Here is a 15,499-nt window from a genome sequence, read left to right on the forward strand (position 1 = left end):
TGGTGATGTGATTTTTACAATTGACTCACAAGTTGGTGGACCATACATTCAATGTGTTGAACACTCACAATGTCCTCTACAATGGTACTACTACTACGATGACTATGACTACTACTATGACTACAAAAAGGAATAGAAAGAGGAGTATCCTTGTTGTTGTGATGCATCCTCATAATAGAATCTGTTTGTTGTTCATGTTTCATAATTGGTGCAAAGATAGTAAATAGAATTTGCATCATTTGTGTTAATAATGGACTTTGATATCCATAGTGATCAGTAATGGATCGAATCATGGTATTCTTAAATGTTGAACTGCATGACATTAATAAAAGAATATCAGTTTCCAAATCAAAGGTTAATAATCGATAAATGATGCATGCCATACTCAAAAGATCTTCATATCGATGGTGACGGTAATAATAATACTCCTCATTATTATTGATAGTTAAACTTTCACCACCATGTGTATGTAATGGGATGGAGAGATTGTTTGGTGGTGGTGGTGGTGTTGGTGGTGTTGGTGAATGGATCGAATACCATTGAAGACTCTTTCTTCGACTCAAATCACATAATTTCATCATGATTGTTGTTTCTTCTTCTCTTGTTGAATTTATACTAGTTGTTGAATTTATACTAGTTGTTGAATTTATACTAGTTGTTGAATTCAAAGTAGTTTCCAATGAGTATTCATGTGTTGGTAATAGAAATGATTTTGTGTTGATCAACACATTGGATAATTTCAAATTACCATGATATACTCCATGATGATTGTCACTCTTGACTAGAGGATTCATAGAATGACTCGAATCAGGAGTGGTATTACTATTCATATTATTACTATTACTATTAACAATGGTATTGCTATTCATGGTATTGTTATTCATATTACTATTCATGGTATTGCTATTATTATTCATAGGACTACCTGAAAGAATAGAATATAATTCTTTCATAATGATTCGAATCATCTTTTCTGGAATGGGTCTTTTCAATTCACATTTGTAATGCATAATCATTTGTCCTAAATCAATGAATTGATCTCCATAATAGGGTGTGACAATACAAAATTGACGACCATGGAGAGGTGAAAACCATTCAAATCCATCCAATATAGGAACTATGGAAGAATGAATGGATGATAATTGAGTAATTCTAATCAAGTGTTGAATATAGGAATGAAGATCATTCGTCTTATCCAATGGATACATTTTTAACATTTTCATTTCATTGGTTGAAAGATCTCTACAGAGATAACTCTCAGTGGTGCCACTGATGCTATTGCTATTGGTGGTGGTGGTGGTGCTATTACTTGAACTGCTGGTGATCGAGTTGTTGACAAGTGATGGTGGTGATGCATCTCTATGAAAATATTCTCGATAGGGTTTGTAATTGGGTTTCATGATTTGATATCGATGACGAATCATCATCATCATGGAAGAGCATAATAGTTCAGAGGCTGAGGGTGGTTGTGAATTGGATGATACAAGTTGTGGTTTTTTAGGAGTGGTGGTGGTGGTAGTAGTAGTGGTGGTATTATTGTTGTTGTTGTTGTTCGTAGCACTCATCATTGTGTTATTTGAGCGCATATTCCATGTGGGTCCAGATGATGATGGTGATGTTAATGTAGATGATGAGAATGGTTGTTGTGGTGGAGAGTGAGGAATAAAATTCATAAATGTTGTTGAGGTTGTTGTTGAGGTGGTGATAGAAGTTGCAGTCGATTCCATAGTCATTATTGAACCTAACGCATCATCCAACAATGAAAATTCATTCATTGGAGTCGAGAGTGGCATGGAATTGAACATGGCTTCAATATCAATTTCTTGAGTTTTTGTTAAATCCACAGATGGAGCCATTGTCATCATCTGGCCAATATTAGTCAATTCCATACTACTACTACTACTACTACCAATGTTACTACTACCAATACTACTACTACTACCAATGTTACTACTTCTCATGTCTTCATTACTTTTCATGACAATTTTAGTAAGATTTGGACTCTCTTTTAGAAATTCAAATGCATCTGAATCTAAATTGAGATAGGACTGACATTGATCATCGTAATATAAAAATAAAAATGATGAATGTATCACCATGTCATTCATGTTGTTGTTGTTGTTGTTGTTGTAATTACTATTGACAATACCATTACTACTATTGACAATACTAATATTATTCATACTATTACTACTACTATTATTATTATTAGGATGATGATGAGAAGTGATCAAAGAATCCAAGTGATCTTTGTAGATGGGTATTGATGATGAAAATAAATGATTAGAAGGACCAATGGAATGAATGAGAGCATTCTTGAGAGTGTTAATGGAATCAATTCCATCCAATTTGACTTTCTTTTTAAGTTGAGATTTTCCAATCATGGCTGTCAAAAACACGAGTAAATTCTTTCGAATACTTGTGGTAGCAATCGTAAGACTAGTAAGAATGGAATTGTGTTGATTTCCTAATAGGGATGAGGAGGAGAGTCCTTGTTGTTGTTGATGCTGTTGTTGTTGTTGAAAGAATTTATCCAAAGGTGGTGGATCTCTCAAATATTTGGCAATAAGATCATGTTGATGATCCATTGCTAATTGCAATGCAGTCTTTCCATTCGAATTGGTAGCATTTAAATCTGATCCATATTGTTCATAGAGCATTTTCACAAGATTGAAATGTCCCTTTTTGGCAGCACACATGACTGCAGAATAACCATATTTAGAATCTCTTACATTGACACTCTCACCACTATCGAGTAAGAATTTAACAATTTCTTGATGTCCCGTAAAGGATGCATTGTGAATGGGTCGATTACCATTTTTGGTAGGAATGGTAAAATCTGCTCGATGTTTCACTAATAATTTTGCAATTTCTAAATTATTGTATCGACATGCCAATCCAATAGGTGTCCAATTAATTTTAGTACCTTTGGCATTAATTAAATCTGAGAATTGATCAGGATAATACAATTGAATCATTTCAATTAAAAATTGTGCCATTTGAGTGTGACCTTTCTGTGAACACCAATGCAGTGGTGAATAAGACCATTCATCAGGTTCACGTATCAATAAATATTCCTTATTTTTCATAATCATATTTTCCACAGTATATAAATCATTCTTCTTGACAGCTTTGAAAAAGAATTGATTTAAAGGTTCTCTCATATTCCGTCTCTCTAATTCCTTAATTAGTAATTCAACAATACTTGTATGATTCTTTTCATAGGCCCAATACAAACTTGAATCTCCTTCTTTACTTTTAATCGAAGGATCTGCACCACGTGAAAGTAAATACGAACAACAATTTCGATGACCTTCTTGTGCTGCCATAATAAGTGCTGTGAATCCATCTTTGGAATCTTGAACATTGACATCTTCACCTCCAACTTCAACCAATAATTTCAATACATCTAAACTATTGTAAAAGGCAGCACTGTGAATGGGTCGATTTCCTGAAGTAGTTGTGAGAGACATGACACTTCCTGCCTCTAATAATAATCGAGCAACATGAGCATGATTGTATTTGGCTGCTAATCCAAGAGGTGTCCATTTGGTTCTCAATGATTTTCGATTAATTAAATGTTTGACCATTTGTGGTGAAAAGAATTGATTGGCATATTTGAGAAGTACTTGTGCAGTTTGATAACATCCTTTTTGAGCAACCCAATGGAAACAACTATATCTCCATTCATCATCTTCCACACATTGTAAATAATTTGGATTCAATTTCACAAGTTGTTGAACCAAAATGTAATTATCTCTCTTCACATGACGAATAAAGTATGAAATACATAATTGATTGGAGAGATGAACTTGTTGTGATGCATAGATTCCATTATTGTTGTTGTTGTTGTTGTTGTTGAGAGTGTTATGGGTATTGGTATTGATGGTATTGGTATTGATGGTATTGGTATTATTATTCATGAGAGAAGTGATCGTGTTGGTGGTAGTGGTGCTGCTGGCTGTACTGGTCGATGATGGAGTCAAAGAGGAAACCATGGTGGTGGTTACAGCAGTTGTATGAGGAGTGGCATTAGTTGCATTAGAGGACATTGAGAGAACATTTCCAAAGGTTGCATTCATGGCATGCAACAAGGATAGAGTATTGGTCTTGAAGAATTTACAAACCTCTTCATTACCAATTCGAATGGCCAATTCACGAGGTGTTTCTGACATGAGAATGAATGGACATGATGAGGAAAACGGTGTACAACAACCTGCAGTTGTGGCAGTTGTGGCAGTATTGGAAAAACTTGAAATGGTCTCATCGGCCAGCATGTCATTCACCAAAGCAATGACCAAATCTAAATATCCTGATAATACAGCTAAATGCAAGGATGTGTAACCTGTGAATTCATGTCTCACATCCACTTGTTCTCCATTTTCAATCAATAATTTGACCATTGAAATACTTCCATGATAAATGGCCAATGTGTGAATTGGTCTCATTTGAAATGAATTCGCAAGAGTGAAATCAGCTCCCTTCTCGAGTAATAATTTCATCATGTCAAAGGCTTTTCCTTGTTCATTGTGATGAACTTTGGAAGAATTCACAAGTTGTTGTGAAGAAATTGAACAATTAAGAATTCTTGATCCACTGTGTTTACATAAGAGATTGAGAGCTGTCCATTGATACTTGTCCGATTGTTGATTCATCCATTGTTGTAATTGTTCCTTTCCAAATAATTTTTCAAAAGTATCGATCAAGTAATAAAATATTTCCTTATTCAGACATTGACAAGCAATATGAAGAGGAGTATAATTCCATTCATGGATCCAATCATCCTCTTGTTTTTGAGTTTCATTTTGAAAAATATTCATATCACGTGTGGAACATTTGAGTAAATCTCTTCCAACCTTATCAATGAGAATATCACAAGTAAGAACATCATTTTGTTCAATGCATTGCATGAAATGATCTTTGAGAGAAAGTAATAGAGATTGTTCGAGAGTACTTGATGCATCATGATGATCCAGTGGTGGTGATGATGATGGTGGTTGAATTTCAATCATGTGGTTGAATTTGAGGTTGGAGGAGGAAGTGGAGGATGAATCATGTGGTTGTTGTTGTGATTGTGGTTCTCGAGAACAAGGATACAGTTGATTCATCATCATGGGAGGAGGAGTAACAATACCAGTAGTAGTAGTAGTTGTAGTCGAATTGGTAAATGCATTCACTCCTTGCATTGGATTGTTATGGAGATGACCACCACTAACCACACCACCACTCAAATCAAAGAGAGTGGACATGGTTCTGGCATTTCCCATCAATGAGGGAGATTGATTTAAATTGGGTGAGCATGATCCACCATACAAGATGGATGGTTTCTTCTTAATACTATTACTCAATTCAATGATTTCATCTCTCAAATAAGCAGCCAATTCAAAATGTTGATTCGTATAGGCCCAATACAAGGCATCATTTCCATAATGATTTCTCATGGACAAGACTGAAATAAATGTTTCAATGGATCCAACTTTTAACACTGAAATAATATATTCAATGACATCTAATTTGTTTTCTTTTGCTGCTAAAATTAATAAAGAATCTCCATGATCATCTCTACTCGTGAGTAATGTTTCTACATGTTGTTGTAAAGAATGTGATGCAAATTTGTTCAATGCTGTCGTTGGAATGAATAATTTTACAATATCCAATGTGTTGGTGTCATTACCAGAGAACATGGCAATGTGAATGGGTAACTTGCCACTCAAACTCTTGGCAATGGTTAATTTTTGAAATGAAACCAAATATTTCACAATATGATAATGTCCATAACGACATGCAATCATGAGAGGTGTCATTTCATGACTTGTTGATGATTTGAGTGAGAGATATTCTACGAGTGGAACATGTGGAAAGTAATCTCTGAAAAGATCAATAATTTCCTCTACAAGATTCAAATGACCATATTGACAAGCTAAATGTAAACAATTATAACCCAATGTTGCATGTGAAGTAGTCGAGACATTTTGATATTGAAAATCTCGAATGAATAAATAACAAGATGGAATGATGGTTAGAGAGGGAGTGGAGATGTTGATGTTGTTGGAGGAGTTATTTCCAGGTGTTGTTGTTGTTGTTGTTGTTGTAGAAGAGTCACCTCCTCGAGTCGACCACAAATTTGAATGGTTCAGAATCACCTCCTCTGAATCATTGTCGTCATGAAAGGTGGGTGATGATGATGCATCATCATCTTCAACGTCATCATTGTGATCTTCATGAGTTTCTTCATGAACAGAGTGGTGAGTAGTTGCATTACGAATGTTCATGATGGTTGGGTTGTTGTTTTGGTTATTGTGGTTATTTTGGTTGGTTCGTCTACTATTACTACTATTGTTGTTGCTGTTATTATTAGTACGATGTGACGTAGTAGGAGAGATGTTGTTATTGTTGGACATACGGTGATGATCGGAAGTTGTTGTTGTTGCTGCTGCTGCATTGAGAATGCGTTGAATCAATCCATTGGCATGTCCATCTCGAATTCCAGAAAAGAAATCATTCAATTGATCCATAGTAAATGCAATGAGAGGAGGTGATGATGATGAGGGAGACGACTTTTGGTCACTCACATTGCCACAACCACTCGTATGACTCGTACCACTACCACCACTCATACCACCACTCATACCACCACTCATACCACCACTCATACCACCACTCATACCACCACTCATACCACCACTCATACCACCACTACTACTACTACTACTCGAATGACTACTACTCGAATGACCCATGTTCGAGTCTGAGGATATTGATAGTGTTGCAGTACCATCTCCATCGCCGTAATGACCATCATCGTCATTGTCTTCATGGAATTCTCTACTACTACTCATCGATGATGGAGGAATTACACCCTCCCCGTCGTACTTGGTGTTACATGTAATGGAGGATGAGGAAGAGGATGGTTCGGAAATGTATTTTGTAGTCATCATCTGTTGTTGCGTATGCGTATGGAACATGGATGCATATGGTTGGTCGGAATAATTGTAGGATGATGATGACACTCCAAAAAGCTCCTTCTCATTGTCCTGATTCAATCTCTTCAAATCTTCACAATAACGACTCAATTGTTGTATGACTACTTGTTGATTATGATAACATTTACAAAGTAATTCATAGTCAAAAGAAGGCTTAATGAGTTGATGAAAGTAATAATAATCATTCTTCTTGGAAGAAGAAGAGGAATCAGACTTGACCAATGGTGATGATGATGATTGGTTTGTGCCTCTACTTGAAGTTCCAAAAACATTGTTGTGAGAAGTCCTTCCGACGAGTAGTGGAAGAACGACGGGAGTCATCGGGGGCGATGATGAAGAAGCACCAGGCGGAGAAAGATTCATGATGATGATGATGAGGGAGGGAGGGAGGATGTTGTTTACTAGTTTCAGTAGCGAATGTTAGGAGAAGTGTTGTGTTCAATAACTCAACCTTTGTGATTGTCGTGCGTTCTTTGAAAAGTACTTTTTGATCATCAACAAGAGAGATGTTTTTATGTGTATCGATGTGTGTCTTGTATCTTTGGTGAATCACGACGAATAGAAAAACAAGAAGGACAAAGTGCACTTTACGTTCGTCACTCTAGACTGCTGTTGTTTTTTAAATGATTTCAATGATGATGGATGACTTGATGTACAGTGAGAGCTTTGAAAAATTCTATCCAACGACAAGAAGCTGTTTTTCCGACAAATTACAATCGAAAGAAGAAACAACCAACTTTTTTTTTTGAAATGAAAGGATCTTTGATGGCTAGTTTCGGCCTTGACGTGGTTGATATTGCTATGAAATGTGTTGATTGCATTTACAACAACAATCGATAAATGGGATACAACAGTTAAAATAAGAGAGAGGTCAAATGACATGTTTGACCCTCCATGATGAACATTTCAAGTGTCCAGAAGTGACTTCATTCCAAATAGGATCTCAACCTGGATTTTGAAGTGCTGTGAAATCCGATAAATTTTTCGGATTCACCACTTGAGAATTGAAGAACACGCCAAGAAAAAATGTCCACTCAAAACAATCCATCATCCTCATCCTTCTCTTCAACCACAACAACCACAACTTTGAGACCTGATTCAAAGCCTTTCCAACCCTCCTCCTCCTCTCAAAAATATACAAATTCTTCCGAATTCACTCCACACAGTGCTGAACAATCACAACCACCACCCTCGGATCATGATAATAACAAGAAGAAGAATGAATCATCACAAAGACCCTCTCGTCATTCTACTCGAGGAGGAGCAGCTCCAATGTTGTACGTGAAAAAGGAACAAACATCCATTCCGACTTGCACATCAAGTGATGATAACACTGGTGCTTTAACTCGTGCGAATGATGTAAATGGTGGTGGTGGTCATGATAACATTTCTCAACAACAACAACCAATACAACCAATACAACCAAAATCATCACGAAATAATAGTCGACGTTCTCAACAATCATTACCCCAAGCCTTAGACTCCAACAACACCAACACCAATACCAACACCAACAACACCACTCCTACGTCGCAACAGTCAAGTCTTCATGACAAAACGTCCTCACCTGTTTCCAACTCCCAACGTACGCACAAGTCTAGAAAGTCATTCAAGAAAAATTCTCAAACCACTACTACTACTTGTACTGTAGCAACAACCACAGATTCAAAGATCACTAGTAGTAGTACTGGCATTAATGAAGTACAATCTCAACAACAATACGTTGAAAAACATCATCATTCCGATAGTAATCTTCCCAAACAACCCAAACAACACAAGAGAAAAGGTCAAAAATCTCTTGATCATAGGTTACCCTCACAAGCCTCTTTTTCATCCTCTCAACAACAAGAATTACCACCTCAACAACAACGAAGAAAGAAATTCCAAAATCATCCTTCTTCTCAAAAGAATCAACAACCAACAATGGAAGAAGAAGAAATGTTTTGGTCTCGTTCCTACGATCGTGAACAATTGAAAAAACGTAACTTTGCTGATAAGAGTCTTCATGCATTTTCTTCCCTTCCATCTTCCTCTTCTATTCAACGTTTCAATCGTTCTTTTAAAAAATTGAAATCTCAAACTCTTTCTGAAGAACAAGTCTCTGCACTCTCTCTTCATGATCGATTAATTTATGAATTAATCAAACAAATTTATCCATGTCTCATTTGTAGTGATTCTATTGCAAGACAACATGCCACATGGTATTGTCAAGATTGTTTTCGAGTGTTTCATTTGAATTGTGTTCAAAGATGGGTCAAGGAAAAGATTGAAGATGAAGATCGAACTTATTGGAAATGTCCGGCATGTCAAGCTTCTCTCATTTCAGCCATTCCAACCGATTACAAGTGTTTTTGTGGAAAGATGACAAATCCTAAATCTACAAATTTAGAAATTATTCCTCATTCATGTGGTGATGTTTGTGGTAAAATTCACAAACATTGTTTACATCCATGTACAGAATTGTGTCATCCAGGTCCATGCAATGATTGTGAATTGAAGAGAGATTTAACATGTTATTGTGGAAAGGAATTTTATCATGATGTGAAATGTAATGATCCAAAATATGTGAATGGAATTTCATGTGAAAATGTGTGTGGAAAATTATTGAAATGTCAAAAACATTATTGTCCCAATGTGTGTCATGAAGGTGAATGTGAACCTTGTAAGAATTTAATTACTGCTCAATGTTATTGTGGAAAGACACTTGTACAAGATGCTCCATGTCATGTCTATTCTCATCTTAATGCAGATATTTCACATCGACATTTTAATCGATTTGATTGTATTGAGTTTGTGTTGAATGAATCCAATGAATCCAATGAATTCAATCCATCCAAACAACAGCAACAACAGCAACACCACTCAACACATGATGAACAGCAAAACCCTGAACCCTTAGAACATCAATCCTCTCCAACAACAACAACAATCATATATCGAACCTTTAGTTGTAAACAACCATGTAAGAAACAATTACCATGTGGACAACATGAATGTGATCGTCCATGCCATTATGGCCGATGTATTGGACATAAACGATCGGAATGGAATGTCAAACCCACCACAACTACCTCATCCTCCGAAGATGATGAAGAAGACATTGATGACTATATTAAGAGAATGGGATGTTATCAACAATGTCGCAAGACTTTGAAATGTGGACATTTATGTACTCTGAAATGTCATCCTTCTCGATCCGAGTGTATGAAATGTAACAATTTCGTTGATTGGTATTGTAAATGTGGAAGAATTTATGAAAAGAGACCATGTACAGGATTACCTTTGCAACAAGAAGAAGTATTTTTAGAATGTAATGATGAGTGTCGAAAATTACAACGTATCAAACAATTAGCAGATGCATTCCAAGTGGATTATGAAAAATTTGAATTACCTCAATACTCTCAAGAATTGATTGATTTTGGTACCAAATATCTTCACATTATTAAGAATTGGGAATTTGAATTTGACACGCTCTTAGTGAGTGATGTGAAAAGTGCTTGTAAACAATTTGCACCCATGAAGAGAGATCGAAGAGCATTATTGCATGAATTGAGTGAACATTACAAATTCACAAGTGTTTCTGTCGATGCAGAGCCCTATCGATCTGTGATTGTGACTCGCACTCAACAATCCAAACGACCATCCATTGTACTCAGTGATGTCATTAGTGATCCTGACAAGTTGCGAAAATTGAAAGAAAAAATTAAGGAACAAGAGGAATTGGCAAAACGTGAAGAGATGAAAAGATCCGCCAAGAAGAAACAAGCAGCAGAATGGATGCAGAATTCTAATGAAGAGGAGAGGGAGGAGGAGGAGAAAACAACAACGTCGACTTTGACTCGACCCGCAGTTACGTTGGAGAAGTGGAATGCATCACCAGTGGAAGGTGGTGGCGATGGCAGTGAAAATGACTCTTCCTTTGATCCTTATTCTTTCACTTCTATTCAGGCTGCAATGAGTGGAAGAAGAAGACTAAAGAACAACAACAATCGTGGCATTGTGGGTAGTAACGGTGTTGCAACGATTGAAAGTGGTGGTGGTACGTCAAGCAGCAGCAGCCTATTGGAATCGAACTCATTCAGCGCCTTACTGGAACATCAAGACGAAGGTGCCAGTGTTGGCAGCAGCAATACCGAAGTAGTATGGAAGGAGGATGAAGATGACAGTAATGTCAAGGTTGTTGATCTTGAATAAATTCCAATATTTTTGCGAAAAGTGACCCATCACCGAGACCAAACGATTTGAAAAAACGGTCAACCATATTAAACATTGTTATGAATAACATATTTAATTATGTTATCTTAAACGAAGGGAGCATGGTCTAGTGGTATGATTCCTGCTTTGGGTGCAGGAGGCCATGGGTTCGATTCCCATTGCTCCCCTTGAATTTTTGTTTCTGCATTCTAAGAACAGAATTTTGAATTTCTTTTTCATCAGCGAACTCTTTTGAAATATTATTATAATTCAATTATTAGAGAGCTAATAATCAGTTGAAAGAAATAAATGAAATGAAATTGAAAATGTGTTTTCATGACTCATTTTGTTCCATATAGGCTCTCTTTTATCCTGTGGGATATTTTTTGTCATTTTAACATGTCATCGTGGTTTATTTGACTCATATTAACATCGATGAGGGGCGGAACAAATCCACCATCTGTTCGATGCTATTACAGTTCCAATTGCAAGACAGATGTTGCAAGAGCACGTATGGTGTTTGCGTTTTTGGCATCTCCTCTCTTGTCCAATACGAGGAGCAAATCCGAAATATACCTTTGAATCTGATATTGGGTTTTAAGTAATTCCAATGTTGGACTTGTGCCACTTGTCTCATTCGATGTGACTTCAGAGTCCATTCTGACAATGGTAGTTATGAGATGAATTTGTGCAATACTTAGCTGTACACTTTGATCGACGGTCACAGATTCCTCCTCATTAAATATGCCATTTCTTGTTTCATAAACATCCATTAAATAGCTCATTTGAAAATGTAACAAATCAATGGATTCGAATAACAAATTAAAATGTTCCAGTATTATAATTCTCTCATAATTGTTCTGTCGAATTGAACAAATATCCTTCAAGAGTAATGTGATCATTCTTTTTATAATCATTTCAGTCTCTTCCTTAAATGCATACATGAGAAGGTTTAACACTTGTTCATTTCTGCAAAGATATCTTGTGTATCGGTTGTCAAAAAGTTTCGAGTCAGTATGCATTGAAGAACTAGCAGTAGAGCTGGTAGAACTAGCAGAACGGTAGCTTGAGAGTGTTAGTAAATTAGACCATATTAGGAATGAATAATATCGTGTAAGAGGATATTGTGAAAAAGAGAGCGCTTTCAAAATGTGAATGATATTGAGAGTGCTTATTTCGTTGCCATTATTACTTGTGGTGGTATATTCAATGATGAATGCATGGCATGAGGAGTGAGTGGATATTCCATACAAGAGTTGAATGAGTACAAATTGCAATGAAGGTTCTAATTCGACCAAGGGAGTTCGTTCTTTTGATTTTTGTTGAGAGAATTGAGATCCTAGCTGATGGGAAATGTGATACAAAATGTTGATCTTAGTGTTAGTAATGAGATTGATTGAGAGTTTTTCGCTTTGAATCACCAAAAGAAATAATAAATTCAAATCTGGGTAAAAAATATTTGGACAAATGATTCACTATTGAACCTTCTTACAAAACCTACATTGAACCTTTGTACTTGTTTGCAGTGCGTTGAGTGACCAATAAATAATTTCGTTCAAAAATTTTGATTGATTTAGAACATTTTCCATGATGAAATTTACATCTCTCAGAAAGAGAGTGAACAAACATTTCCCTAAAATAATAACCACAGTCTCATCTGTACAGCACAGTAAATGCTCAATGTGTCTTACAATCTTTATGAAGGAGGAGCATTTCATAATCTCACTTGATCACTTGAAATAACAAGCATAAACTTACATTCAGTCTCTTGTTCTTGACGATCGTTGCCAAAATAAAATCATTCACATTTGCTAATAACTGTCCAAAAATGCTCAAAACTAACTGAACAAGTGAACTATCATCGCATCGCATAAGTAAACTGGTGTACGATAAATAGAGTTCAAAAAGTTCAAATCCTATTTGATTAGATATAGAAAGTATTGATTCTGCAGTATGCAAGATGTTTCTATGATATCTATCAGAGATTTCATTCTTCGAATTCTCTTCCATAGCTGGTACAAATGATAATTGCTCAAACATATCCTTATTGATCTTCAGTACTTCTAGATATTTGCTTGGATATGCATTCAATTTGTTAACATCAGCATGATCTTGGCGTTTGTTCAAACCTTGGCAGTACAAATGACCTACAATAGCATAAGCTAGCCATATAATATCTACAGAATAGAGGAATGTTTCAGCAGTGTTGATTAGTTGTGGAGCACCTGTTGACGGAGAGAATAATTTTTGAGCTTGAAATTTGGTGAAATCTTTTTCTGTGAAATAGTGATAAAAATCGTTCAATCTAAATACTGAAAGTAAAATGTCGGTTGCCTCTCTTCCAACAAGAACCAAACAGTGTAATAAAATCCACAAGCTGTTGTCCATCATGATGGTATGAGCATACATTATCATCTTTGAATACTCACCAAGTATGAATTTGCTTCTCCTTCTCAATAAATTCCTTACTGTTAATGATTCCATTTAAACTTTTATCTTCTTTTAATATTCTTCCAATTTTATGAAACAGCATTTGATTGATAATTGCATCACGACATGTGTTATAATCACGTAATAAATTAATTAAATTATTTAACGAATTTTTTTCTTGTAAATTCATGTAAACGTGCTCGTGTTGGTCTTCTGAAAATTCTCTAGTATTTTCTTGTATGGAATTTTCAGGAATGAATGAAAACGGAAATATTTGCTTCATCAATAACATTAATTGATGAGAATCATCACGTGATTCCGATAAGCCTTTCACCGGATGTGAGGAAATAAAGTATGGCTGTTGTGTTGATGATGAAAGTTCGTGCCGAAATATATTCAAATTTTCGTTTGAAACTAATTGTTGTGCTATATAGAAGGAGAGTAATTGTTTTGATTTCGGGCCTCTTTGGGGTGCTTTGCGATTGATGAGAAATCTCATGATCGTGATTTTTTCAGATCTCTCTTTTCAAAAAAAATTATCTTGTCTATTGTTGGGTGTCGAGCCTACCTCGAGATGTCTTCTTCCAACTCCGCATCAGCCTCTTCTGCATCGCAACTGGAGGAACTTGGAGAAAAGGCGTCCAACCAACCATCATCATCATCACCCGATGTGGCCAAAAAGAAATCAACCACTTTAAAAACCAGGTATGTTTGAATCACGGTATAACGGAATGGTCAGAATGGTTCATATGGAACAGCAAGTTGAGTTTGAATTACATACCCAAATTTTCAGTGTCCTTCAATGATAAAGTAGCTTTCACGTTTGGAGTATTATTACTTGTGAGCACCACTTTTATATTCGGTTATGCTCCGAGATGGCTGCCCTATTGGTATGCCCTGTGGATGGCTCCTCTTATGATTTATAGATTTGTTGATTTCCATGCTCAGCATGCTCATGTACGTTAGGAATTGCAGTTTTCAAAAGTGTTGTGATCTCACATGCAACCATTTGGGATAATTGTCACTTTCTAATTTCAACGCAGTATTTTATGATTGATTTTTGTTATATTGGAAATTTAGCACTCATGATCTATCTCTTCTTTTATCCAAGCAGCCCACAATTATTTGCATTGACATTTGCCAATAATAATGGACCTATTTTATTTGCTATTGTTTTTTGGTAAGTGTTTTTGTGCGACCCTTGAATGAATAGTGACATTTTCACACCTCATGATATCAAATGATTAGGAGAAATTCATTAGTTTTTCATGATTGGGACAAGTTGACGAGTTGCTTCATTCACACTTTTCCTCCACTCATTTCATTTGCCATTAGATGGTTTCCAGAACAATTTCCAGAATACAGGACATGCATTGAACCAACCTGCGAGGTTAATTGGACACACACGGTCTTACCACACCTTGGATTTTTCTTGTTTTGGCTTGTTTCTTATTATTTAAAAACTGAGCTTGTGGACAAGAGGTTCCTTCAAAAGCGAACTCATTTCATCACCTCTTACAGGTAAGTCATTCTGAAACACTCATTCATTGAGGATCAACTTCACACCTCAACAGATGGATTACTGAGATGGACAAGAAAAGCAAATCTTATCAACTAGGCCAAAAATTCAATCCTCAAGCCAGATTATTCGCGTTCATGGCGTTTCAATTGTTCTTCCATCTACTCACAGTGATTCCTACCACCTTCATGTTCAACAACATTTACATCAATGCTGCCATTCTGTTGTTTAATTATGTTGGTAAGTTTTTGAATGTGATTGGTCGAGACGCCCTAACACCTCAGCAGTTATGGTTCATAATGGCAGTAATTTCTACTTTGAAAAATTCGTGTCTATGGTTGCTGAAAAGAAGAAGGTCTAAAGGAATATCTTG

At 36.0% G+C, this 15,499-nt stretch overlaps 4 protein-coding genes across 4 annotated transcripts; 2 read left to right on the plus strand and 2 right to left on the minus strand.

The window, feature by feature from the left end:
* Positions 1-14: 14 nt before the first annotated feature.
* FDP41_003192 (uncharacterized protein) lies at positions 15-7,346 on the minus strand (the record flags this gene model as incomplete). Its single annotated transcript, XM_044706469.1, has 1 exon — positions 15-7,346. One exon carries the CDS (start codon positions 7,344-7,346, stop codon positions 15-17), a length of 7,332 nt encoding a protein of 2,443 aa, XP_044562583.1.
* Positions 7,347-8,009: 663 nt separating this feature from the next.
* Positions 8,010-11,177, plus strand: FDP41_003193 (uncharacterized protein; the record flags this gene model as incomplete). Its single annotated transcript, XM_044706470.1, has 1 exon — positions 8,010-11,177. One exon carries the CDS (start codon positions 8,010-8,012, stop codon positions 11,175-11,177), a length of 3,168 nt encoding a protein of 1,055 aa, XP_044562584.1.
* Positions 11,178-11,650: 473 nt separating this feature from the next.
* On the minus strand, positions 11,651-14,106 carry FDP41_003194 (uncharacterized protein; the record flags this gene model as incomplete). The annotated part of the gene is made up of 4 exons (XM_044706471.1): positions 11,651-12,621; positions 12,679-12,871; positions 12,936-13,554; positions 13,607-14,106. The coding sequence occupies 4 exons, from the start codon at positions 14,104-14,106 to the stop codon at positions 11,651-11,653; spliced, it is 2,283 nt and encodes a 760-aa protein (XP_044562585.1).
* A 75-nt stretch (positions 14,107-14,181) lies between these two features.
* FDP41_003195 (uncharacterized protein) lies at positions 14,182-15,487 on the plus strand (the record flags this gene model as incomplete). Its single annotated transcript, XM_044706472.1, has 6 exons — positions 14,182-14,312; positions 14,366-14,564; positions 14,651-14,787; positions 14,856-15,128; positions 15,182-15,366; positions 15,414-15,487. The coding sequence occupies 6 exons, from the start codon at positions 14,182-14,184 to the stop codon at positions 15,485-15,487; spliced, it is 999 nt and encodes a 332-aa protein (XP_044562586.1).
* Between the last annotated feature and the right edge of the window lie 12 nt (positions 15,488-15,499).

Source organism: Naegleria fowleri (genome assembly GCF_008403515.1).
Source record: "Naegleria fowleri strain ATCC 30894 chromosome Unknown tig33, whole genome shotgun sequence".
Lineage (NCBI taxonomy): Eukaryota > Heterolobosea > Eutetramitea > Acrasida > Naegleriidae > Naegleria > Naegleria fowleri.